The 24,510-nt window shown below is 32.9% G+C and overlaps 4 protein-coding genes across 6 annotated transcripts; 1 reads left to right on the plus strand and 3 right to left on the minus strand.

The window, feature by feature from the left end:
* Positions 1-2,203: 2,203 nt before the first annotated feature.
* LOC111917315 (uncharacterized) lies at positions 2,204-7,577 on the plus strand. Of its 2 annotated transcripts, XM_023913016.3 has the most exons (21): positions 2,206-2,406; positions 2,725-3,007; positions 3,100-3,168; positions 3,236-3,373; positions 3,468-3,585; positions 3,667-3,749; positions 3,835-3,930; positions 4,007-4,175; positions 4,268-4,410; positions 4,517-4,603; positions 4,757-4,942; positions 5,019-5,186; positions 5,264-5,384; positions 5,473-5,630; positions 5,701-6,015; positions 6,097-6,205; positions 6,310-6,465; positions 6,550-6,652; positions 6,747-6,920; positions 7,016-7,161; positions 7,246-7,577. In XM_023913016.3, exons 1-21 carry the CDS (start codon positions 2,258-2,260, stop codon positions 7,437-7,439), a joined length of 3,165 nt encoding a protein of 1,054 aa, XP_023768784.1. In that variant the 5' UTR covers positions 2,206-2,257; the 3' UTR covers positions 7,440-7,577. The 2 variants fall into 2 exon arrangements, with proteins under 2 accessions (XP_023768782.1, XP_023768784.1); XM_023913014.3 differs by having other exon boundaries at positions 2,204-2,406; positions 3,468-3,749.
* On the minus strand, positions 7,437-10,384 carry LOC111917316 (pectin acetylesterase 8). The gene is made up of 12 exons (XM_023913017.3): positions 10,099-10,384; positions 9,735-9,817; positions 9,437-9,569; positions 9,128-9,207; positions 8,964-9,050; positions 8,688-8,812; positions 8,509-8,569; positions 8,353-8,406; positions 8,162-8,239; positions 7,960-8,065; positions 7,716-7,876; positions 7,437-7,628 (listed from the first exon to the last, which is right to left on the minus strand). The coding sequence occupies exons 1-12, from the start codon at positions 10,232-10,234 to the stop codon at positions 7,539-7,541; spliced, it is 1,194 nt and encodes a 397-aa protein (XP_023768785.1). The 5' UTR covers positions 10,235-10,384; the 3' UTR covers positions 7,437-7,538.
* An 801-nt stretch (positions 10,385-11,185) lies between these two features.
* On the minus strand, positions 11,186-14,033 carry LOC111917314 (uncharacterized). Its single transcript, XM_023913013.3, has 8 exons — positions 13,759-14,033; positions 12,697-13,134; positions 12,449-12,569; positions 12,055-12,370; positions 11,900-11,972; positions 11,729-11,819; positions 11,559-11,638; positions 11,186-11,490 (listed from the first exon to the last, which is right to left on the minus strand). Exons 1-8 carry the CDS (start codon positions 13,819-13,821, stop codon positions 11,356-11,358), a joined length of 1,317 nt encoding a protein of 438 aa, XP_023768781.1. The 5' UTR covers positions 13,822-14,033; the 3' UTR covers positions 11,186-11,355.
* A 5,466-nt stretch (positions 14,034-19,499) lies between these two features.
* On the minus strand, positions 19,500-23,855 carry LOC111917313 (uncharacterized). Of its 2 annotated transcripts, none has more exons than XM_023913012.2 (14): positions 23,509-23,855; positions 22,939-22,981; positions 22,591-22,834; positions 22,419-22,460; positions 22,245-22,316; positions 22,011-22,146; positions 21,765-21,922; positions 21,602-21,686; positions 21,342-21,514; positions 21,108-21,269; positions 20,841-20,990; positions 20,499-20,759; positions 20,138-20,410; positions 19,500-20,048 (listed from the first exon to the last, which is right to left on the minus strand). In XM_023913012.2, exons 1-14 carry the CDS (start codon positions 23,567-23,569, stop codon positions 19,827-19,829), a joined length of 2,082 nt encoding a protein of 693 aa, XP_023768780.1. In that variant the 5' UTR covers positions 23,570-23,855; the 3' UTR covers positions 19,500-19,826. The 2 variants fall into 2 exon arrangements, with proteins under 2 accessions (XP_023768780.1, XP_042755958.1); XM_042900024.1 differs by having other exon boundaries at positions 22,591-22,844.
* Positions 23,856-24,510: the final 655 nt, after the last annotated feature.

Raw genomic sequence — 24,510 nt, forward strand, 5'->3', positions numbered from 1 at the left:
TTTTAAATAACGTAAGGCGTAACTTTGTGACAATGTTAAGCCTCAAGTTTTTTTAAGTCGTGACGAGCCACATCATTTGTAAAGCGTGACTTAAGACAATAATTATATATATATATATATATATATATATATATATATATATATATATATATATATACTCTATTATTATTCATTTTTATATATATATGTGACTTAAGGCGATATTTTGTCAAAGTTTGGCGGCAAGTACAAACCTTAGAGTCATAGCGAGCTATGACGAGCTTTTTAGAATATTATAATAATATTTGTATCGCTAGTTCGCTATATTAGTTTGTATGTTCCATGTAATATACTTTGTTTTAGATAAATTTCTTCATTTTATAAATAATATGATAGATAGAAAGATCAAATTACGTATTAATATTAAGGTGTGTTTCACATGGAGTTTTTGAAGGCTTTTACAAAAACACTTGAAAAAAAAGTTTCGTACTTTTGCAAAAATAAAAACTACAAAGTAGTCAACCCCATTCTAAATTTATAATTTTACACCTATAAAAAATGAGAAATTAATTATCATCATACCTTTTATTCCTACAAATCATCCTATTCATTTAAATAATGACATGTGTCATATTACTATCTTAAAATACCTTTAAATTTTATTAAATAAACATTAAATGTTAGATATGTCACCATTTAATTGGATAGGATGATAATGATATGTATGAACAAAATGAACTTTCTCATCAAACCCGCTCAAGGTTTTTAGCATAAAAGTAGGAAATAATTGAGGGGTAAAAACCTTAGATATGCATGTTCCGCTTTCCAAAAATCAATTTAAAAATTTCTAATTCATTCATTATTTTTTTAGAATAATAAGATATAAATATTTTATTATACAATTTTATTGTATGATATCCTTTTGGCTTTTGTTACTGAAAATTGAATATGTAATTTTATATTACGTACATATCTAAATCCACGGGAAGTTATGACTGGATGATGACTAGATGAGTTTAATTAATGCTAAGATCATTCATTTTAGTCCCAACTATCACAACTCTTTTCCACAATTTAATCATGCATCCATCGAAAAATTCTATTGCTCAATGCTTGATACTTAGGTTAAGTTTTAGTTGAAAAGTTAAAATGTGTTCGATCGAGGAAAATGATTTTCATTTTTTAGAAAACGTATTCAGAAAATAGAGTTGAGTTTCATTTTTAGTTTTCAATAAACATTTTAAAAAACGTATTTGGTTGAAACTGGTAGAGTTTTCAATTTTCATTTTAGAAATTTATGATGTATTTAGTTGTAGAAAAGTGTTTTTATTTTCCAATAAAATGTTTTCTAGAAAATGGAGTTTAGTTTTATTTTAATTTTCAATGAAAATTTTAGAAAAATGCATTTTGTTAGAACCGATGGACTTTTTATTTTTCCATCTTAGAAATTTAGAAAATTTTAGAAAACTGTAAAAATTATTTTGCTAATTTACAGACAATTTGGAAAACATAAAATTTTTATTTTTCTCAGAAAATTTTTGAAACCAAATCAACCAAACGCGTTTTCAAAATTTTCATTTTCATTTGAAAATTTCATGGAGAACTAGAAAATTTTCCGCAACCAAACAGACTTGAAAATTTCATAAAAATCATTTTTTTTAATTTACATACAAATTGGAAACTAAAAAATTTCATTTTCTTGAAAACTAAATCAATCAAATGCGTTTTCAAAATTTTCATAAAAAACTAAAAAATTTCTTACAACCAAACATAGTTAAAAAATGTTTATTTAAAAGTTTAGCCGTCAAATTATTCATTAGGTGATTAAAATATGATGTTTAATAATAAATTAGTTAAGAATATAAAATGACGTGTAAAATTTCATGTATACACGATGAAAAATGTTATGTTACTGTTTGAAGAATTTTTATATGAATTATGCACGTACTTGTTATCTGTTTGAAGAATTTTTACATGAATTATGCAGTTACTTGTTATATTATGCATATGCAAGCATGTTGAAGGAACATTCATCTTGATATATATGAATTTCTCAAATCATTTATACGTATAATCGATGTATCTTTTTATGCCCTTTATTTTTCTTCAAATTTACCAATTTAACCTTAGCAATTTTTAAAATTAGGAGGACGTGAAGTACACACGTGTTTGTGGAAAATCAGATAGAATTCGAAGGATTCATACATTTGTTGGATAATTTCCTATTCCCAAATATTGTATCGATGGTATAAATAACACTCCTCATTCTGAAGCACAAATGGGAATAGCAACGATCCGCAGCAGGCCCACTAATATTCATTGCTTCCCAACTTTAATTTTCACTTCTACTTTTGTGATTCCGCACAAAATTCCAAAACTCCTCAAGAATCCCTACTCTATTTCATGCAATTCCGATAATTTTCTCAGGTACCCGTTTATATCGTCATTTACTTTCCTTGAGATCTTAAGTTTAGTTTCTTTGATAAAATTTTGCCCCAAAAGCATTGATCTTGAGTTTAGTGTCCTGGATATACGATTGTTCTGAATGCCATGCTCAGGCCTTTTACTCTACCATTTCAAAGCAACAACAACAATAGTTGTGAAGTTGTGAAATGATATTTAAGTTATTATTATTATTTGTTTTTTTAGCAACTAAAAAGAGTGAGATTACAAAGTCAAATATCGAGATCAAAGACTGAGTTGATTATAGCATACGATCAAACTGAAAACCTAGTTGTTTTGCAGAAATAACAATAAGAGTACTACAATAAGGAGAATCTTAGCAGAGTCTAAGATGGGAGAGAGTGCAGGGACATCTGCGACTGCGAGTCCCATGGTATTTGAACCGATTCTGGAAGAAGGTGTTTTCAGGTTTGATTCTTCTGCTGATGCTAGAAACGAAGCATTTCCCAGTCTTTCTTTTGTTAATCAGAAAGACAGGGACACACCCATTATGAGTAATCACAAAATCCCATCCTACATCCCAACTTCTGAATATGTTTCAGGTCAACAAGTTGTCTCTTTTGAGGTCAGTTTTATCTTCCTGAAATTCCATATACTTTGCGAAATTCTTGCTATGATTAATTACATCTCACTAACACTCACGAATATGGTAATTAGCTTCCTGCAGGAACCTCATTTTATGGAACAGGTGAAGTTAGTGGACAGCTTGAAAGAACAGGAAAAAGGGTTGGTTTCTAATTTTTTTTTATCATAACAAATATTTGGAGTCTCATAACAAACGCAATAAACACAGGTTTTTACTTGGAATACTGATGCATGGGGGTATGGGAGTGGAACTACATCCTTATATCAATCACATCCATGGGTTCTAGCCATTCTTCCTAATGGAGAAGCATTAGGATTTCTTGCTGATACAACAAAACGCTGTGAGGTGCTCAAAACTCCTATAACTTATGTCATTTTTCTTTTCCATTTTGTGAAGGATTTTGCATTTAGCCATTTTCTTTTTGGAATACATTTAACAGATTGATCTGCGTAAAGAATCAACAGCAAAGCTTATTGCCCCATCGCCTTTTCCTGTGGTGACATTTGGTCCATTTGCTTCAGTAAACAATGTTTTGACATCATTATCACATGCAATTGGTAATTTCCTGAAAACCATAATGAAGTTTTACATCTCTTCCAAATACTTTTATTTTGAAGATCCTCTATTTCTATTAATAGGAACTGTTTTCATGCCACCAAAGTGGTCATTGGGATATCAACAATGCCGATGGAGCTATGACTCTGATTTGAGGGTTCGTGAGGTATGTTAAAGTTTTTCACACATTCAAGATTTCTTATTCTGAATGTATGATTTCACCATATTGGTTTTTACTTTTTACTGTGTAGATTGCCAAGACATTTCGGGATAAAGGTATACCTTGTGATGTCATATGGATGGACATTGACTACATGGATGGATTTCGTTGTTTCACCTTTGACCAAGTATGTTAAATGGATATTGACTCTTAAAGTGAAGTTCCTCATTCATCAATCATCAATCTTTTTTTATTGCTCTTAGGAGACTTTTCCTAATCCAAAATCTCTAGTGGATGAGCTTCATCATATGGGTTTCAAGGCTATCTGGATGCTTGACCCTGGGATAAAGCATGAAAAGGGTTACTCTGTATATGAAAGTGGATCAGAAAAAGACATATGGGTTCAGACAAAAGATGGAAACCCCTTTGTTGGTATGTCCATCTCTATGAAATATGAATTGTATCTAATCTTCAACTGTTTTCAAAACGATTCTCATAAGTTTCATTTCCCATTTTCATAACAGGAGAGGTATGGCCTGGAGCTTGTGTTTTCCCTGATTTTACTCAAGAAAAAGCTCGTTCTTGGTGGGCTAATTTAGTCAAAGATTTTATATCTAATGGTGTGGATGGCATATGGAATGACATGAATGAACCAGCTGTTTTCAAGGTCAAGTTTACACCTTTTTCCTTTTTTCATAATCTTTCTGATCTATTATCATTATCATTATCATTATTATTATTTCATCTCACTAGATTTATTATCCTTTCTCCAGTCTATTACAAAAACAATGCCTGAAAGTAACATTCATAGGGGGGATGATGAACTTGGTGGTCATCAAAATCACTTGCACTATCACAATGTAAGCTACTTTATTCAGTTATTACTCTAATTAGTCTCTCTCTCTCTCTCTCTCTCTCTCTCTCTCTCTCTATATATATATATATATATATATATATATATATATATATATATATATGATTCAGAACTTTTAGTAATGTAGTTTATGATTTAGGTTTATGGAATGCTAATGGCAAGATCAACATATGAAGGCATGAAATTAGCCAATCCAAATAAACGCCCATTTGTTCTTACACGAGCTGGCTTTATAGGTAGTCAGAGGTATGCTGCCACGTGGACAGGAGACAATCTATCTACATGGGAACATTTACATATGAGCATCTCTATGGTACTACAACTGGTAAGTAAGCTTCTAGAATACATAATCTGTTATTATTTCCTACAATTAGTATTTAATGTTACTAATATTATTTCAGGGGCTTAGTGGTCAACCGCTTTCAGGACCTGATATTGGTGGATTTGCAGGGAATGCAACACCCAAATTATTTGGAAGGTGGTTTGGTATTGGTGCCATGTTTCCATTTTGTCGAGGACATTCTGAGAAGGGAACTGTTGACCATGAGCCTTGGTCATTTGGGGAAGAGGTAATCAATCCCTTTTCTTTTTTATTAAATTTTAAATATTTTTTAAGCTTTTTGTTCATTAATTAATCTTTTTACAGTGTGAGGAAGTTTGTAGGTTGGCATTAAAGAGGAGGTATCGCCTTATACCACACATATATACACTTTTCTACTTGGCACATACAAGAGGTTCTCCAGTGGTATCTCCTACTTTTTTTGCTGGTATGATAAGTTTATTTTCATCTATATATTCATTTTAATTTAATTTTTCGGTTTCTTTAACTTTATTATCTTTTTTTTTTTTTTGTAGATTTGAAGGATTCCCAATTAAGAAGAAATGAAAATTCGTTTCTTTTGGGCCCACTTCTTGTATATTGCAGCACTATGAGTGATCGTGGGGTGCATCAAATACATCATGCATTGCCTAATGGAACTTGGATGAGTTTTGATTTTCAAGATTCACATCCAGTAAGAATTTCCTTTTTTTTTTAAAAGAAAAACAAAGACATGTTTTATAGTTTTCTTGATTCTTTTTCAGGATTTACCAGCACTATATCTACAAGGTGGATCGATCATCCCATATGGTCCAGCTCATCAACATGTGAGTGAAGCTAATGCAAAGGATGATCTGTCATTGTTTATTGCATTAGATGAAAATGGTAAAGCTGAAGGTGTTCTCTTTGAAGATGATGGTGATGGATATGAATATACAAACAAGGGTTATCTTTTCACAACATATGTTGCTGAGCTCAAATCTTCAGTTGTCACACTCAGTGTCTCCAAAACTGAAGGATTGTGGAAAAGACCAAATCGCCACTTACATGTCCACCTATTGCTCGGTGAAGGAGCTATGGTATATGTTCTATCTTTTCCTCTATTTTTCATTTCTCTTTTCATATTTAGATTTTAATTTTTTTTTTTTTTTTTTTTTCAGGTTGATGCATGGGGTACTGATGGAGAAGATCTGAAAATCACTCTGCCTACAGAAAATGAAATATCAAATTTAATTTCTGCTAGCAAGAACAATTACAAGACACTTATGGGTAAGTATGGTTCTAAATACTTTACAACTAATGTTTTTTGCTTTTTATTTAAGTGATTAATTATCTTATTGTTTATTTTATTTAATCTAATGTGAAATTTTCAGAAAGTGCAAAACGTATACCAGATGTGGAGCAGGCATCTGGACATAAAGGGGTTGAGCTTTCAGGAACTCCTGTTGAAGTTAAAGGTGGTGAATGGGCTCTCAAAGTTGTCCCTTGGATTGGGGGTCGTATCATATCTATGGAACACCTTCCTACAGGTAAATATAATCTAAAAAATAGTCAACATTTCTCTTAATTTGGTCAAAGTTCAAACCATAGTCATATATGTTTATTGGGAACAGGAACTCAATGGCTTCATAGTCGGGTAGAAATCAATGGGTATGAAGAATATAGTGGTACTGAATATCGTTCTGCTGGATGCACCGAAGAGTATACTGTCATTAAGTGAGTTAATCTTTAATCTTTAATCTTTTTAAGTTTAAAAAGTTACTTTTTTTAAATAATCAAAATAATAATTGAATTATTTTTTTTTGTAAAGTCGGGATCTTGAGCAAGCAGGAGAGATAGAATCTTTAAAAATGGAAGGTGATGTTGGAGGTGGATTAGCTATTGAAAGAAATATATCTCTCTCAGAAGATAATCCTAAACTTTTCAAGATTGACTCGAGTCTTTTAGCACGCAATGTAGGTGCTGGTTCTGGAGGGTATTCAAGGTTGGTTGGTTATTTACCATTTTGCCATCTGTTCTTTTTGTATTGATTTATATAATTTGTTATGAGTTATGATCATATTATGGTCATTTTCACAGGCTTGTTTGTTTAAGAATCCACCCAACATTTAGTCTTTTTCACCCAACTGAGACATATGTCTCATTCACCTCCATTGATGGATCCAAACATGAAGTATGGCCGGAATCCGGGGAGCAGCTCTATGAGGGGCATCTTCGTCCAAATGGTAATTAAACATTTGTTTCTTATAAAATCTTTTTAGATTTGAATTTGAAAAAAAAAAAAAAAACTACTTTGGCTTGTTCTTCAGGTGAATGGATGTTGGCTGACAAGTGCCTTGGGTTGGGTTTAGTCAACAGATTCAATGTTGACCAGGTATACAAGTGTCTTCTCCATTGGGATTTTGGGACTGTGAATCTTGAGCTTTGGTCAGAAGACAGGCCAGTTTCAAAGCAGTCGCCTCTTTGTATTTCTCACAGTTATGAAATTAAGAGGATTGTATAGTGTAGTGCTACTACTGCTTTTATTGTTACATTTCAATAATAACTGATATTAAATAAATGACATATCAGGCTTTAACTTTTTTATCAATGTAAATAGAAATCAACACTGTTGAGGCAATGTATGCTGGTGATTGATCAATTGAGTTGTGTTTCTTTCATAAAACCAGTCACTAACTACTTCAGCAATAGCCTGCACATGGGATTGAAATTATATCAACATAAATTTAAAGGTGAAAAGCAAACACATACTTTGACTTTTATAAGTCAAACAAGTTACCTTGTTATCCAACTTTGAAGCAGCATCTCCAAGCCAGTTAATCTGATTTCCTGATTGGCAGTGTGAATAACAAGAATTGATGAACAATCCTCTTGATGTGGAGTTGAATCTGGATTTACCCATTCCTGACATCAATGTCTTTATGAAATCTGACCTAAAATCTAATATACAGGGAAAAAAAAAACTTTATAAGTTTTTTGAACCTATGTTACATTTAGGGTTTTGTTTAGATTAGAAGAATGACCTTGCAATCTTTGGAGTTGGGTAGATGAGCAGTTTGATATGTTTGACTTGCATGCAGACCATGAATCATGGCGATCAGCCTTTTTTGGTGCTAAGATGTTTTGTACCTTAAAAACAGGATTATATGTATATATTCACAGTTCAGACACATGCACATGGAATCACACAGAAAAACCAAGAACACACAGTTGAAGATGATGAACCTGATATGCATCGTAAGCAGTGTTTATGACAAACAAGGGTGTCTTGATTTCTGGCAAAATAAATTGTGGGTAGAAGCACTGCAAATAATAATGAAACTGTTACATCTCATTAAGGTCAACTTTTATAGTCTGACTTCCAATTAAGGTCAACTTCCTGTATAAAATTTTAAGTTGTATTATACATAGCTTACCAAGCCAGGTTTCATCTTTGAAGTACAAGAAGAAGGAAGATTTATCTTTGAGTTCTACATCCAAAATCAAAGGTACCTTATCAGAACTAAATATGATAAGAGTGTACACACACTAGTGTTTGTGTGTGTATGAGAGAGAGGGAGAAGAGAGAGAACATGTAGTTTAACGATCTTGGTGAAGAACTTCTGAAAGTGGTATTTTCCAGAAATGTCCTTCCTGTTAGAGAACACAATGAATCAGCTATAATGTATCAAAAGACAAGAGTTTTTTTTTTTCTTTATTTTTAAGTATAATAAAAAGAGTTGTAGAAAAATTTAAAGGTTAGATTCTATACACATGAACAAAGTAACCGGCATCTGGAGCACATTTGACTTGAGTAGTTGGTGGCAACATGGCTCGAAATTTGTCACAATACAATATTGAAGCTAACCCACCAGAAGAACAACCGGTTAGAAGAGCCTGCATGCCAATACAATAAGAAATCAGTCAATTAAATATTGACTGATCGAGTGACCTGACTGGAAGAAATTAGAAAGTACAGGGACCTAAGACATGTATAAAATAAAAGTATGTTGCAACTTAATGACTAGAGAGAACTAGAAGCATTTACACTTGATGCTTTACTGAGTCCTTTTTGTAGCAGTTCCTCAAGAATAACATTGAAGATCCTTGCACCTCTATAGTGAAGATTAGTAGCCTGACAATTAATTCATGAGAAAATTAATATTACATATGTTATAGTTTAGTTTGTGATGGAGATCCAAAATAACTTACAGGGTCAACTTTTTCTACATCCCCAGTAAACGATGCTCCATCACAGTACCTCATGATGACTCTATTCCAGTTGTAGAACCCTGCAAAATTAATTAATTAATCAACTTTATTTGTACGTAGCAAAGTTATGGTTCATGGATTCTAATTTGCCAATGAAGGTCATTTTATCGTAATTTACATTTGCCAAAACAGCAAAGGATTAAGGATTGGAATTGAATTCGGTTACATTTTCATTTTCAGTCAACCAAATACAACGCTTCATCATGCTTATATATTATAGTTTAATTATGTTTTGTGTAGGTGTAGTACCTGGATTGAACTCTGGCTTACTGCTAAAAACTCCTGTGAAATTGAACTTTTGCATACGTGTTGATGAACCCACACCATTACTCATGTTCACGCGTAATAAACAACTTTTTGTCGACTCACACCATCCTCCTCCCTAACCACATGAAATCAATTTCAACATTATACAACATATCGGGTTTTGCAATTAACCCCTACATCAATGCAATGCAAACTATATACATTAATTACACGTGCATTTTAATCATTTTAAAAAGTTAATTACTTATATCTGAAATAGTGTGAGTAGTAATTAACTAACCTGTATGTGAATTAACCACTTATCAACACCTTCTCCGAATCCTTTATCAAACTGATATGCGGGTGGACTTCCATCTAAACAAACTGCACCACCACCACAACATTTTTAACATTACCCACGAAATGAAAAGGTTGAGATATATTAATTAGTACACTTTAATTGAATTTTGAGAGATTAAAATAACATATATATATATATATATATATATATATATATATATATATATATATATATATATATATATATATATATATATATATATATATATATATATTTAAGATGATTAACCACGAAATAATGACATTGATAGTAATTAGTACACTTTAATTAAAGTTTGAGAAAATAAATGAACATAAATATTTACCAGCTCCTTTGGCAATGGCGCTCTGAATGAAAGTCATTTCGACATTGTCTGAGCATTCTGTTTCTGAAAGCATGATCAGTAGAAGAATTATTATGCACAACCATTGGCATAGTCTTGTGAATGTGATGATTGTCATGGTGAGCGTTGTCCAAAAACTTCATTCTTGCATACCTTTTAAGAGTTGGAAAGGTTGTGTATCTGAATTCAAGTGGGTTATAGTTTAAATTAAATATAGGCAAAATGTATCGTCCAGCACTTGTATCGATCTCAACAAGCATGAAACGGTTGACTAAAATCAATTTTGACTTTGTATACAGTAAGTCAACACTCAAATTAGTGATCCAGATCTGGAATTCCAAAGTAAAAGTCAAGTAAATAAATTAATTAATTCTTTCCATATAATATCTACACAAACATATTTAATGTCGACTCGGGCACGACGTTACCAATCCTTTTGCCCATGAAATTAATGTTTCTAAGATTATATTTGATTGCCCGTGAAACTAATGTTTTTAAGATTATATTTGATAGACTAGTTGAAAAACTAACTTTTACCTGACAAGCTAGCTGATAGTTATAAATTAGATAATATATATATATATATATATATATATATATATATATATATATATATATATATATATATATATATATATATATATATATATATATATATAATGGTGTTTAGATGTATTGGTTAAAAACTATAATGTTACATTATATAAAACATTATTGAACAAAATTATAGTTGCAATAAACAAAAGCAATAATGTCGTAGTGACTTGTAAGTTGTCTAATGCAATTTGTTCAAGATTAAGGTCGTCTAACCCGCAATAAGGAAGCCAAAATGTTAAAAATAATAATAATAATAATAATAATAATAAAAAAAAAGGGGATTTTTAAATGGGTGCAAAAAGAAAGAAGCACCTTCTTGGCTTGTTCCACGAATGTTCTCACATTTTTATGATTTAAAGAAAAAGAAAAAAAAAAAACATTTATTATCGCTTAATGTTTTTTCGATGTTCAAAAAAAAAAAAAAAAAGAAAAAAAAAAAGCCTGTTTCAAAAAATGAATTATTAGGTGCAACTAACAAAATTGCCTTAATTAAAATAAAACAAAATATCACGAAATTCAGGAACAGAATACAGCATTTTCATGAAATACAAAACCCCTAATATCAGGCTCAGGGTAGGTTGATTTATATATACACCAAAATCAAAATTAAAATTAAAATTAAAATATAATATATGTTTCTCATCAAACATTGTTGGAATCACGAAGAATTTGAACTCGCCAAACAAAGTAGCGAATATACAAAGCATTCAAAGTCATCGCTACTCCAAACCCCAAAATCCCTGACAACATTACCGCATAGATTGCCTTCAACTCAAGCTGCAACAAACAATATGATTCAATTGACCAAAACACCCTTCTAAAATCAAAATAATCATATCACTCACCCAAGAGTAAAATAAGTGCAGAATCATAGCTACAAGTGCAAATTCAAGAGCTGCATAAGTCCAAATATACTCCCTGATTGCTGTAAATTTGGAACAACATTTTAACAACATTAGAATGAAGGGAAATCATGTTGCAACATTTTATAAAAACTTAAAAAGATAAATTATACCAAGAATAACCGAAAATGTAGATGACAGAATGCCAAATGTAAACGAGAATGGTGCAGCAATCACAATAGCTTGAGTTTTCAGGTCACGAATCTGCAGACAAAAAAAAAAAACAAATGTTTAAAACTGGACATGAATACATGATTGATTTAAAGGTGTCATTAATGGCTTACAAGAAGCTGCTCGAGGAAGAAGAAGTAGCATATTGTACTTATCAAAACTAGCACCACAAAATCCTGCCATGCACTGAATACACAAACATGTAATTCTCCATTAAAATTTGAAAAATTAATGAAGCTTATATAGGTTAAAATTAGAGTTAAGTTACCTTATTGTTCCTGAATTCAGATGCTGTTGATTTTGTGGATTCATATTCATGGTTTGTCTTTGAACATAACTTGGCATACGAAGCAAAGTTACTGGTAAATTTGAGACTTCACGACCACAAACATCGCAGTTTTTGTTCCCTTTAACACTAAACCATTTAACTGCACATTCTTCATGAACAAGTCTAAGCGCACCTTTGCAACTGCATTCCATCTTCAGTTGATTACCTTCATCACATGAATCAAAGCAGATTCTGCAAATCGCTTCTTCCTCATCAATCTCTTCATCGTTCTCCACTTCAACAGAACCGATTTGATCTTCATTTCAAACAGAATCGTTTCAACAAAATTGGACTATGAAAATCAAATCGCAAGTGTATACAATCAAAAACGTACCATTAGCACTGTCGGATTGATCATTATCCTTACGTGCTGCAAAAGAAATTGACCTTACGATAACGATGTTTCGCCCAGGTACAGAGAGCGACCTTGAAACCGTCGCTTGAATCGCCCCAATCTGCAAACAATTTTATCGATTTATGACTGTAAACCCTAAAGCCCAAAGTTACAAACTAGCCCAATAAACCTAAGGGGTTTAATTTCAATTTTAAATCTATATTTTTCAGTAATATGATCGATCTTACCTGTGATTTCTGTTGTTCGCTGTATGTTCTTGCGGAAACGGGAGTGGTGGCTGAAGGAGAAGGGTTTGATGATGCGTGTTTGACTGGAAGAGATGTGCATCGTTTCCAGTGTAAATTGGAGTTGGTGTTGGAGACAAGAGGGCTTACAGGTGGCGGTCCGTTTGCGTCGGAAGGAAGAAGGGAGCTACTTTCACCATTATGAGGAACGTGATCCTTCTTTTTAAAGCTTAAACCTCGAAAAATGCCCCTTGAAGATGAAGATGAAGATGAAGTGCCATTGGAGGAGATACCAGGAGACTGGAGTGAAGCTTTTTCACGCCGATTACTGCTAAAATGTGCGTGTCTTGGAGGTATGTTCAGGGACAAATCTGAAAAACGAGTGCTTTTTCCATAATTTTTAACTTCATTTGTGGAGGATTCCTTCTCACTGGTATCAACCTGTTGTGTTGTTATTGAAGCATTCATATTCATATTCATATTTGGGGAAGAGAAATGGCCATAACAACAACAACAACAATAACATAAAGAAATCGAAAAAGTATTTGACTTTTGATGAAAACCTAGAAGTAGTCAAAGACTTTACACCTGCATTATTATATTTGCAGAAATTATTCAACGTTTTTTTATGGGGTTTGCAATCTTGTGTAATGTAAACAACTATAAACTTGTATGTTGTGTAACAATCAAGAAATGGCATGTACTCATACAACAACGAGCTTGATTGGGGTTTTTATTTTTCAGAGAAGAAAAATCGCCTTTAAAAACCAAGATTTGGGAGCTAACGAGATTCATTACCACCCTGCTATTCTTTCTTCACAAACCCTAAAGAATCGATCCTAATTTCTCATCCTTTTGAGAAGAACATAGGTCAACAAGATGTCAAACCGAACAAATAACAACTGAGCAAGGATTTAGCAATTTGAGCTAAATCTCAGTTGCCATGAATAACATAAAGAGCAGATTATACAAATGAGTAAGCGATTTAAGCATAAGGCTTACCCAGAAGTAAAAATTACAAAACAATCATAAAAGCCACAATCAAGAAGATGACAAAAGAAGAACCTCTGAAGCATTCCTGTCGTCTTCATCGGCAACTGCGCTGCTAATTTCATGCGATGTTTGCATCTGATCTTCAATAAGCGTAGAAGCTACTCAAACAAAAGGGATTGGAGCACTGAATAATTTTGATTATCAGTCCACCACTCCAATTATTCAAATCGATTTTGGAATACTGTTTCTTTAATTTCAAAATTATTATGTTTTAATGTCTTTTAGAAATTATTTTTATCAAAAACATCGAGTGGTGAATAGAATTGAAGCAAGCAAATGGACAAAATGAATAGGATGATGAATTATTTATGCTAGGAACGTGAAAAAACAGGTGAAAGGGATTTTGATTTTTGATTGATCCAATTTTTTTATTTATGTGAATTGGATATCAAAATTTTTATTTATTTTACTGAATTTAACAGAAATCAATAATATTTTTCTCTATCTTGATATAATATAAATTTTAGTTTAGTAATCCCATTATTCAAAAAAATTAATTAATAAAACATTTGTAAACAAAATATGGTTGTTACTGATATTTTTATGACTAATACGTGTAAAACAAATACATTACTCGTTCGCTCTTGTTTACTTAATAATGGGTCATTGGCATCCTACTTTAAACTTTAAGGTTGTATTAATTTTTGATGTGTCGATGTTTGGGCATTTGTTAATTATGAATTTTAGTGTTAGTATTATTTTTATAAACTAATATGTGTCCACTAATCATATTATATTTTCACTTTTTTATTAGTGTTACTTTTTACCCTCATTTAGATTGACTTTTAGATTGTCCCCGCCTAAATGTTACATCTCTCTTTTTTTAGTATTTGGTATGAAATTATGGCATATATGCATAAATAATATAAAATCAACGTCATAAATGTAAATAATCAAAGAAAACATTTCCGAAAGGTCCCATTTGGACCACAAACCTAAAGAGAATAAGTTGTCAATAATCAATATTATTACTTAATTGTTACGACATAAAAAGCATATGTGGAAAATTGAATTAATCGTTACAAAATTGTATGCAACAACCACATCTCTTTTGAGTGGAAGCATCAGTTTTTCAACTTTCAGATTTTTTTTTTTCCGAATTGGTATCCAGCTTAAAATATTCAAACTTTACAAAAGGGTGATTATAATTTATATGACTAAAAACAATGTGGAGTATGACTCTGTAAAGCATGTATTAATAAATCTGTTACGATTTTTTGAAAAAACTATATGATCTCTTTCTGAATTTAAATTATTATGTTTTGTCAAATTCATCAGCCTGTTTTGAAATGACAAATGATTTTACCATTCGATACATTAATCTTGTTAATGCACAAAAATCAAATAACTATAATAGATATTTTGTTGGGAACAACCAACACAACACTGTCCATCAAATATCCAGAAACTTGTTGATTACCAAACCGATCATGTTTTATGTCCCTTCTTTTTCTAACATGTACCAACATAAACAAAAATAAATGAGACTAAAAAATGTTACCAAATCCTTGTCATGAGGCATAATAATCTTCTTATTTTGAAAAATCAAGGTTAATTATGTAAATCTTTTCTTATAGATGTATTAATATTTTGTTTGCCTCTTAATTTCAATTGCGTTGACCTCACCTTCCTTTTCTTACTTTCTTGTTTTCTTTCACCTTTCTTCCAAGCAAAAGAAAATAAATAACAAGGAAATAAGAGGTGAATTATTGATTAAGACACATCCATACCATACCTAAGAAAGACAAGTCATAATTCATATTCCTAAGATAAGCAAATCATATCTTATCTTATGAGAATTTAAAGTTCAGTTGAAAAGGTCTTGAACACGGTAACATATAAAATTCCAAAATTTTGACACGGTCTATAAATATAAAAGTTTAAACGAGGATAGAGTATGAAATATCAAAACTAAGCTTATATGAGACCAAATGTCATGTCCCTCGAAGTGGAGAGAATTGTTTAGATTTCTTTTCTCAACTATACAAATGCCTTGAACTTATGAAACTTATCGGTTTTACATCAATGAAACCATTTTATTAAATTATTAAAATACCCCTAAACATTTAAATTCGCTATTTTGGTCATTAGTAAAACCATCTACATCAAATTGATTAATAAAATCATACATATCAATACAATAACATCGTTTTTCATTATGTCATGTTATCAATAAAATCACCGGCATCTACTAAACGGATGCTACTATATTTGTCCTCTATTTTTTGTTGTATTTGATTAAAATAAGGCAAAATTGTAAAAATGGTTCTTGTAGTTATAAAAAATATTTGGTTTTGGTCCAAAAACGTTTTGCGATAACTTTTGGATATTTTTTTAGTGATTTTGGTCTCTATACATTTAAATTGACTATAATGTCTTTATAATTTAATTTTTCAATTTTTAATTTTTCTAACAATTAAATTGTTTAACATAGTAACCAACGGAAAGAAAAGCCTGTCTCTCTCACCGAAAACCACCTACAACATCGAAAACCACTGTCACAATCGTCATTCTCTCTGACAACCACCACCCCTTTCTCGTCGGAGATGAGTTTTTCAAAAGCCTCTCAATCTCCGTCGTCATCTTAAGCATCTTCCTCTCCGTTGCCGAATCTAAAAACCATCAGAAGCCTCTCAATCTCCGTCACCAGATTTAAAGTCTCTATCTCTCTCTCTCTCTCTCTCTCTCTCTCTCTCTCTCTCTCCCTCTCTCTGCGGATCGAAAACCCTTCCGAGATATGTTCATTTACACCGCACACCTATAAACCCTAATGTTGGAGTTCGGAGACGACGCTCCAACTACGAGGGTGGCGTTCCAAATCTACACAAGAGAGAGAGAGAGAGGGTTGTTTGGCTTTTTTTCAGGATTATGATGAGAATGTCGGCGTTCCAGTAAGGAGGCGAAGGGCAGTGGTCGGTTCGTTGGTGGTGATGGTGGTATTCTCTTTTTGTGAGAATAAGAAGGTGAAATATGACTAACGTACCATGAGAGAAAGAGAGAAGTGGGATCAGTATATTCGTCATTTCGGGATGATTCTGGACCAAAAACATACACACACAAATATATATATATATATATATATATATATATATATATATATATATATATATATATATATATATATAGAGAGAGAGAGAGAGAGAGAGAGAGAGCAAAACCACATACTTTTCACAAGTATATGGACTATTTTTGCAATTTTAATTATAAATAATTAATATTCTATAACACCATTTTTTATAATATTCTTTTTACCAAATACAATCACTCAAACACCCTATTGTTATTAGACAAAATTGTAAAAATGGTCCCTGTGGTATGCATTTTTTTGGGGTTTTAGTCCAAACCCCGACTTTTTTGGGTTGGTGGTCCTTTTGAGCTACTTTGCTTGCAGTTTTGGTCCCTGTCTAAACTAAAAAGACTATTATATCCTTAATGAGTTTATTTTTCATTTTTCTTTCACTTTTTAATATTATTATTATTATTAAATATAAAAGTGGGCCCTCTCTTTCTCTATTTCTCTCTCTCTCTCTCTCTCTCTCTCTCTCTCTCTCTCTCTCTCTCTCTCTCTCTCTCTCGTTGATTTTCCAGATCAATAACAAAACACACTCAGATTTTTCCACGTTTGTGAAGAACTTAAACATGAACCTTTGAATTTTCTGCAAGCCTACTCAAGAACAAGATAAACAAGACCAGGTGTAACAGACCAAAGATTGACACATCCCTTTGTGAGCCGTCGGAGTCGCCAGCCATCTTCATCAGTAATCCTCAACTTTCCGGCAAGAAGGGTTTCAAGATCTTCAGCTCCATCTTCAACGCCGCCACCACCACTGATCAATACAACCACCACACCCAAAAGATATGCCCACAACCACCGGTCAAATCGCCACTAGTGTTGAACCTGTTTGAAAACCCTCAGATCTGAAAGCCGATGTCATCTTGAGCTCGTCATCGTTACTAGAGACGAACCAAGATCTGAAGATTTAGGGTTTTTCCTCCAACACCACTTCCATGTTCTTCCCTTCAAAAAACTTATTTCTTCCCTATAAAACATTGGATCAAACTTAAATTCGAAGGCAAAACAAGATCGATGTATCTAAACAATGTTGTTAATAATTGGGGAAAAAAGATTTATATAAGTAATATTTTGTAAAATCGGTGTATCTATACAGTGGGTGTCCACCTCTGGCTCTGCTTCCACCCTCTCTCACTTCTTTCCAACAAGTTCTCAAGCTTCTCTTTGTAATTATGCATTTGTATCATCCCGGCACCGGTGGTGGCCGGGATGGGTTGTTTATTGACGTCTATGGGTTTTTTTCGGTGAGTACTATGCCTTCTAGGTAGGTTAATGATTTTGGGGCTAGGTGATGTTGGTGTTATGTGCCATTTCACCATCGTACTTCTTGTTGACATTCTTGTCTAGCTGCTTCTTCAATCACATAAAGGGTTTTGAAACGATTCGAAGAAGGAACAAAATTTGGTATATGTTAAAAGTACAAAATAGTCCCGAGATGAATGCATTTTGGAAATTTTGTACCGATCTGAGTTTTTGTTCCAGCAGAGAGAGAGAGAGAGAGAGAGAGAGAGAGAGAGAGAGAGAGAGAGAGAGAGAGAGAGAGAGAGAGAGAGAGAGAGAGAGAGTATGTGGCCCTCTTTTATATTTTTAGTTATTAAATTATTAAAACAAATATTAAAAATGTAAAAATAAAAATAAAAGGTATAATAGTCATTTTAATTTTTGGAGGGACCAAAACCACATACAAACTAAGTTAAAAGGACCATGAAGCCAAAAAAATCGAGGTTTGGACTAAACCTCAGAAAAAATACATACCACATGACCATTTTTGCAGTTTTGTCTTGTTATTATTATCAGAAATTAAACACCCTACTATTATTATTATTATTATTTAACAAATTCATGTTTCTTGAAACCCATTTCATCCTTTTGATTCGTGTGTATCACCTTTAATAAAATATAAATAAATAAATAACCGTTTCACCTTTTGATTAAATTTGATCAAATTCAAGTTTCTTTAAATCCTATTTCACCCTTTTGATTTATGTGTTTGTGTGCATAAATTATCTTGACAACAAAATTGATGTTTATTATTTACTTATTTCTGATTTTTATTTTGTGTGTATCAATTATGGTTTGTATGAAATAAATAAAATTGTGAGGCCGGACTAGTGTCCAGCCCAATAGAGATGGACTTAGACTAATTCACAACCCAATCATATATTAAAAAATTAATTTCTTTCTTTTCTACGTCTACGACTTAATTAAATCCAATCTTTTTACTCCCATTACAAATCCAATCCAATTCTATATTAAAAATTATATATATATATCGTAGAGAAAAATTAATCACATATTTTGATATACTTTATTTATTTTTTACTCAAAATAAAAAACAATTACTAACAAAATTAGTTTTAATTACAAAAGTAATTTAACTCCGCCACTAAATAATATTATTAAAAAGAGGTGAGCTTTGGTGATCTTGGGTTGTGTATGCCGCTTAGGTTACCAAATATCTTTTAGTTTTGATTTTCTTTTAATTTATAGATGGTGAGCGACTCACCAAAATCACCCCAATGGTGGTAGTCTTATTAGGACCAAGTATGAATGTACGATGTTATAAACGTCTGTTCTAAACATGAGGTGCAACATTCTAATGCAAAAGAAACAAGTGTAAAATTACTCATATACCCTTACCATCTGGATGTTATCCATTTGGGGCCTCACTTAACCTTCGTTTCACAAATTTAAAATTTTACTCTTATTATCTCAGTAACTGTTTCTAAACATAAGATCGTTTCTGAAGTTGATTTACATAAAGAGAAAAAGACTAAATTGCCCTCGGCATCTATAAAGATTCTATCACCTTCTATTCTTGCTCATCCTGACCAAGAGTTACAAGCATGTAAAGCCATATAAAATAATCATATACTTACCAAGTGCAAAACAACAAAACAAAGGTGTCAGTTCCTATAGGATGATGTACCATGGAGTTATATCAAGATGTACAACCTCTTAATGCATGGTATCCAAGGAAAGGGCAAAATCACCAAATTACCCTTGATTACAATTTGTGGAGAAATCTTGATGCACAAATCCACAATGTGACTGGAATCCTACGGTTTGAACGCAAAAACAAGGCTGAAATAATGTCATAAGAAAATCTATGAACCTCAGGATTCAATGCCATGCGTATCAGCATAGCTGTCCATACATCCGGTGCCATTTTCACAGCTTGCCAAAAATAAGAAATTCCACTAACTACCCTTTCAATAGTTGCATGCCCCTGTAAACAAAAATACAAACAAACAACAATCACACAACAATAAAATAAAATAAAATAAAAAAATAAAATAATAATTTGATAAAACCAACCTCTGATTCAATCGTATGCCTTGTATCAAGATTCTCATCAAACATACAAGAATCAACTTGATCATCAAGAAAAATATCTGCAACTTTTAGTATATCACGAACGATAAAAAGTCGCACTCTGAAACCCTTTTCAGATAAAATAAACTTAAAAAGATCTTCTGTAGCAGAAACAACAGCATTCATGTCAAAAGACTTCCACTCAAGTGGACTTGAGGACTTATTAGCATCCTTATCTTCTCCATCTGTCTTTTCAGATATAGACATTGCCGCCACCTGTATGTACCCCACCACACCAAAACATCTGTCAGTACAGATAACATGACATGACATGACAGAACAGATTGTACTGTGTTTACCATACCAGGCGTTCTAGGCGATTCCATCGTATGGAACCGTCATTACAGATAAGGAGTTCTCTTAAGATTTTTCTCATGTCGGGACTGGGGTCCGCAAGAAGTCGTCCAATCACAAAAGGGTATGCGCTTTCAACAACTTTAAATTCAGGGTCTAATGTCTTTGCTGTCCCTTCAAGTGATCCCAATGCTCTTATCACCAATGCATAGTCAGGTGGAAGAGAGAAGTTGAATTCATACATAACATCATAAAGTTGGTTCATTATCGCCTGCCATTTTTTTCAAAAAAAAAAACTCAAATCTCCACTCAACCAGTTATACACCAAAACCCTAAACCCTAAAAAGGGAACCTGAAAATCTTGGGATTGTCGGGTGCCATCACCAAAAGATAATTTAAGTGCATCTGCAACTGAAAGCATATCGGTTCCTTCTGGAATGAATCCAAGTGAGAGAAAATCATTGGCTAAACCCAAAGAGTCACGGTTGACAAAGTGTACAAGCTGATCAACATTATCACAAGACAAAAAAAATGTTGATTAAAAAGTCAAGACATAATCACATGCTTGCTTTTTTAAGGTATGAGATTAAAAAAAAATGCAGAGATATTTTATATTTACCACTTGGATAAGTCCAACACGATAGTGACGTGGAATGTCACCCATCATCCCAAAGTCAAAGTAAGCAAGAGCACCATCTTTAGTGGCAACAAGATTACCCGGATGAGGATCCGCATGAAAAAAACCCACTTCAAGTAATTGCATCAACGAACAATACAATCCCTAAAACCCAAACTCAACTTATTATTTAAAACTTTAATTCAAGAAAAAACAACAACTATCAATCTGTCATACCTTATCTATCAGTTCTTTTCGGTTTAAATCAAATGTCTTTAATGCAGCTTCATTATTAAGCTTAATACCATCAATCCATTCCATTGTAAGCACAGCTTTTCGGGTAAAGTTCCAGTATATTTTTGGAACTTTAACCCATCTTTCTTCCTTCATAGAAGTTTCCACCTCTTTGGCTGCAATAATCGTAAAAAAAATATACATATATTCTTTTTCAGTTTGGTTTACAAGTTTTTAACTATGAAGATCAGTAAATAACTTACTGGAGCGAAAACCATAAAGAGAATCGAATCTTTCAGCATTTTGTCCTTCAAGTATGTAATCGATTTCTTCAAACATGTGCCTCACCTATTCAATCAGAATCTTGGGTAATTCATTTTGGAACAATCCTGTTATTTTTAATTAATTTTTTTTTAGAAGACTCACTGTTTCATTAACTGCTACTATTATATCCTTCCTTGCTTTGGCAAATCGCTTTAATTGGCCCCCAATCATGTTAAATAACAAGGCATCAAGGGTCAAAGAGAGTGACATACCAGGTCTTTGTACCTTTACAGCTACTAGCTCCCCTGTATGCAAATGAGCTGCAAAACTTGAAGTAAACATCAAAGCCTATTACATTTTTGACATACTGACTTTTCAAAATTGAAAACAATTTTAATATCTAATAACCTTTATACACTTGTCCTAAAGATGCTGCAGCCATAGGTTCTGGGCTGATGTCTGAAAAAATTTCTGAAATAGGAACACCCAACTGGGATTCAATAGAACGAATCGCAACCTTGGTTGAAAATGGAGGTATTTGATCCTGGTTGACAATAAGTTGTAACAAATGTTAATCATAAGTTGTAAAGAATCAAACTTTAATTCTTGGAAGTTCTAACTATAGTTGTAAAAAATTGGTACCTGTAGTTTAGCAAGTTCATTACAATATACAGAAGGCAGAATATCTGGTCTTGTGCTTAAGGCTTGTCCTAACTGTTGGTCAAAACAAAATAAAGTCAATGAGACTGTATTCTATTTCTATAGTCTATACAAATTGTGGAGATGATTAATAAATAATACAAAAAGAGGACTTGCCTTGATATAAAAGGGACCCAAGCGGATGAGGGTGTCACAAAACTGCATCAATTAGAATAAAGTCATTGTTGTTTTAAATTTGAAGCCACTAACGAAATGACTTTTTCTTTGTTACAATTAGCAAACCATGCAGAAATGAATTAAGGAAAGAAAAAGGATATGTTGATGTAACCTTTGCTGAGCGTTTTTTAATGTCATGAACAAAAAAATGAGCCAAAGTAAGCTTGAAGACCTCGTATGAAATATATGCTGCTCTATACAATGCTAAAAAAGGGCCAAAACTGTAGTACATGGAGAGACGTTTGGACCTAGAAGTAAGTGCATTTCCAAATTCACTTTCCAGTGATTCTTTCCTCAATTTGGCATACTCTGCTGATGGCTTCTCGCCATGAACACTAGAGAATCTTGTGGAAAAACTGCATGAAACTAATTATAAATCAACATGAACTTAATACACTCCATACACTCTTTAATTCTGAAAGCAAAAAACACACGTATAAGCAACAAAGAGACAGCTTGCCTTCTGCAGGGAACAGCCCCAAATGAACGACCATTGTGGAAAGCTGTAAAGGGGGAAAGGAGAATCAATACGGTTTATCCAGAAGTTTGATATGTTTATCAATTTTGGTAGGAAACAAAACCATTTATCCATAATCAGACTAGACGGCATGAGATTGGATCGAATCAAATACAAAACAGATAGCCAAAATATAGATAAAATGTACTTCAATGGATGTGAAGAGGAATTCTGCAAAATTGCTCTTCATACAAGAATATATTGCCAATGTTAACGTTATAAGGCCTAAGTTATGAGCCTTTTTTGTAAGCTGATACCATAAGCAAAGCCAAAAAGAGAGGTAAAATACACTTCATTCGATATATGGCAAATTCAACAAACCGTTCCTCATAATATGAATATAACAACGGTTCCCACAGATCAAGTATTCGAAAAATGCGAATAATGAGTTGAATTAGACCTGTGCATTGGCCTTCTTTGAAATTAGAAAAAATTTCGTAATTTTCATTTTTTCAGAAGAAGCAGTGAATGAAAATTGATGAAATTAAAGGGGAAAAGGAAACCTACGCATACCTCTTCGTTTAATTACTGCAAAAACTTGCCGGTTCAAAGATGCAACCGCATTATCCCTCATCGGTGGAAGATGATTGGGTTAAAGGGGCTAATACTAACGACGGTGAATAGGAAAGTGGGAAGAGAATGTGAGAATAATGATCGAAGGGAAAGAGCTACAGCAAGTTTGGTGAAACGGTGGTCGGAGGCGGTTGGGTTGAGGGGGGTTGAGGCTAGAGGTAGTGACACGTTAGGAACCAGGTGGCCTCCTGTGAGCAGTGAGGAGGAGACATGGAGTATTCTTGCCCATTCTTACCCCTGAACCCACTTCTAAGAAGCCGGATAAGGGGTGTTTTGATTCGGGTTAAGGCGATGGCAAAATAACAGACTATATTTTATTTATTTATAAATGTTTTATCTTTAATGTATTTTTCTTTTGGATAAAAAGTGAACGCATATCGACAAAAAAACAAACGAATAACAAACTAAGTTGTTAGTTCTTTCTAAATGGCAAAATTAATTCTTTTGAAAACTGTGGATCTATGAGATATAAAATTAGTATGCATGACCCTGTTGGACTCTGTTGAGGAGCCTCACCGCCTTTGGTACGGGAAAATCAAAGATATCAAAATGTGAAAGGTATAAACATATCTTGATTTTCAATGCATGCATTATCGTGCTTTTCCACTTTGCACGCGACAACTTTCAAAACAATATGTCTCGTTGTGAAATCTTCGTTCCTCAAACCAACGAGAGGAGAGACCTCAGTAAGATCCACACAAGCGTGTTTCCCTCCTATACATCAAAGACCAAAATGTCAGTCGGTCTGAGTGTGGATCTTCCATCCAGGGGGTTCGTCAAAAAGTTCACAAACTTTTATTTCTTCATGGAAATACCAACATGTCGACAGACATCAAAGAAAACATCTATAACCACATCATGTCGGTATTTAAAGCCAGGAGCTCTCCACAATGAACTGCATGTTCCTAAAAGGTGTCCGAACATGGCTTACGGTAAATTGGG

Source organism: Lactuca sativa, chromosome 3 (genome assembly GCF_002870075.4).
Source record: "Lactuca sativa cultivar Salinas chromosome 3, Lsat_Salinas_v11, whole genome shotgun sequence".
Lineage (NCBI taxonomy): Eukaryota > Viridiplantae > Streptophyta > Magnoliopsida > Asterales > Asteraceae > Lactuca > Lactuca sativa.

Bases quoted from the DNA above. Each gene is read 5' to 3' on its own strand.
- LOC111917315 (XM_023913014.3), top strand. From the start codon at position 2,258: ATGGGAATAGCAACGATCCGCAGCAGGCCCACTAATATTCATTGCTTC. The intron at 5,385-5,472 runs GTATGATAAGTT...TTTTTTTTGTAG, and splicing joins ATCTCCTACTTTTTTTGCTG to ATTTGAAGGATTCCCAATTA. The intron at 6,921-7,015 runs GTTGGTTGGTTA...TCATTTTCACAG, and splicing joins GGTTCTGGAGGGTATTCAAG to GCTTGTTTGTTTAAGAATCC.
- LOC111917316 (XM_023913017.3), bottom strand. From the start codon at position 10,234: ATGACAATCATCACATTCACAAGACTATGCCAATGGTTGTGCATAATA. The intron at 9,570-9,734 runs GTTAGTTAATTA...TCATGTGGTTAG, and splicing joins AGTGGTTAATTCACATACAG to GGAGGAGGATGGTGTGAGTC. The intron at 8,407-8,508 runs GTTCTCTCTCTT...TTTTGGATGTAG, and splicing joins CCAAGATCGTTAAACTACAT to AACTCAAAGATAAATCTTCC.
- LOC111917314 (XM_023913013.3), bottom strand. From the start codon at position 13,821: ATGCAAACATCGCATGAAATTAGCAGCGCAGTTGCCGATGAAGACGAC. The intron at 11,973-12,054 runs GTAACTTAACTC...TTGTGTATTCAG, and splicing joins CTGAATTCAGGAACAATAAG to TGCATGGCAGGATTTTGTGG. The intron at 11,820-11,899 runs GTAAGCCATTAA...TTTTGTCTGCAG, and splicing joins TCTTCCTCGAGCAGCTTCTT to ATTCGTGACCTGAAAACTCA.
- LOC111917313 (XM_023913012.2), bottom strand. From the start codon at position 23,569: ATGAGGGATAATGCGGTTGCATCTTTGAACCGGCAAGTTTTTGCAGTA. The intron at 20,760-20,840 runs GTTCCCTTTTTA...AAAAAATGGCAG, and splicing joins GACAATCCCAAGATTTTCAG to GCGATAATGAACCAACTTTA. The intron at 20,411-20,498 runs GTATGGTAAACA...GGGTACATACAG, and splicing joins GGAATCGCCTAGAACGCCTG to GTGGCGGCAATGTCTATATC.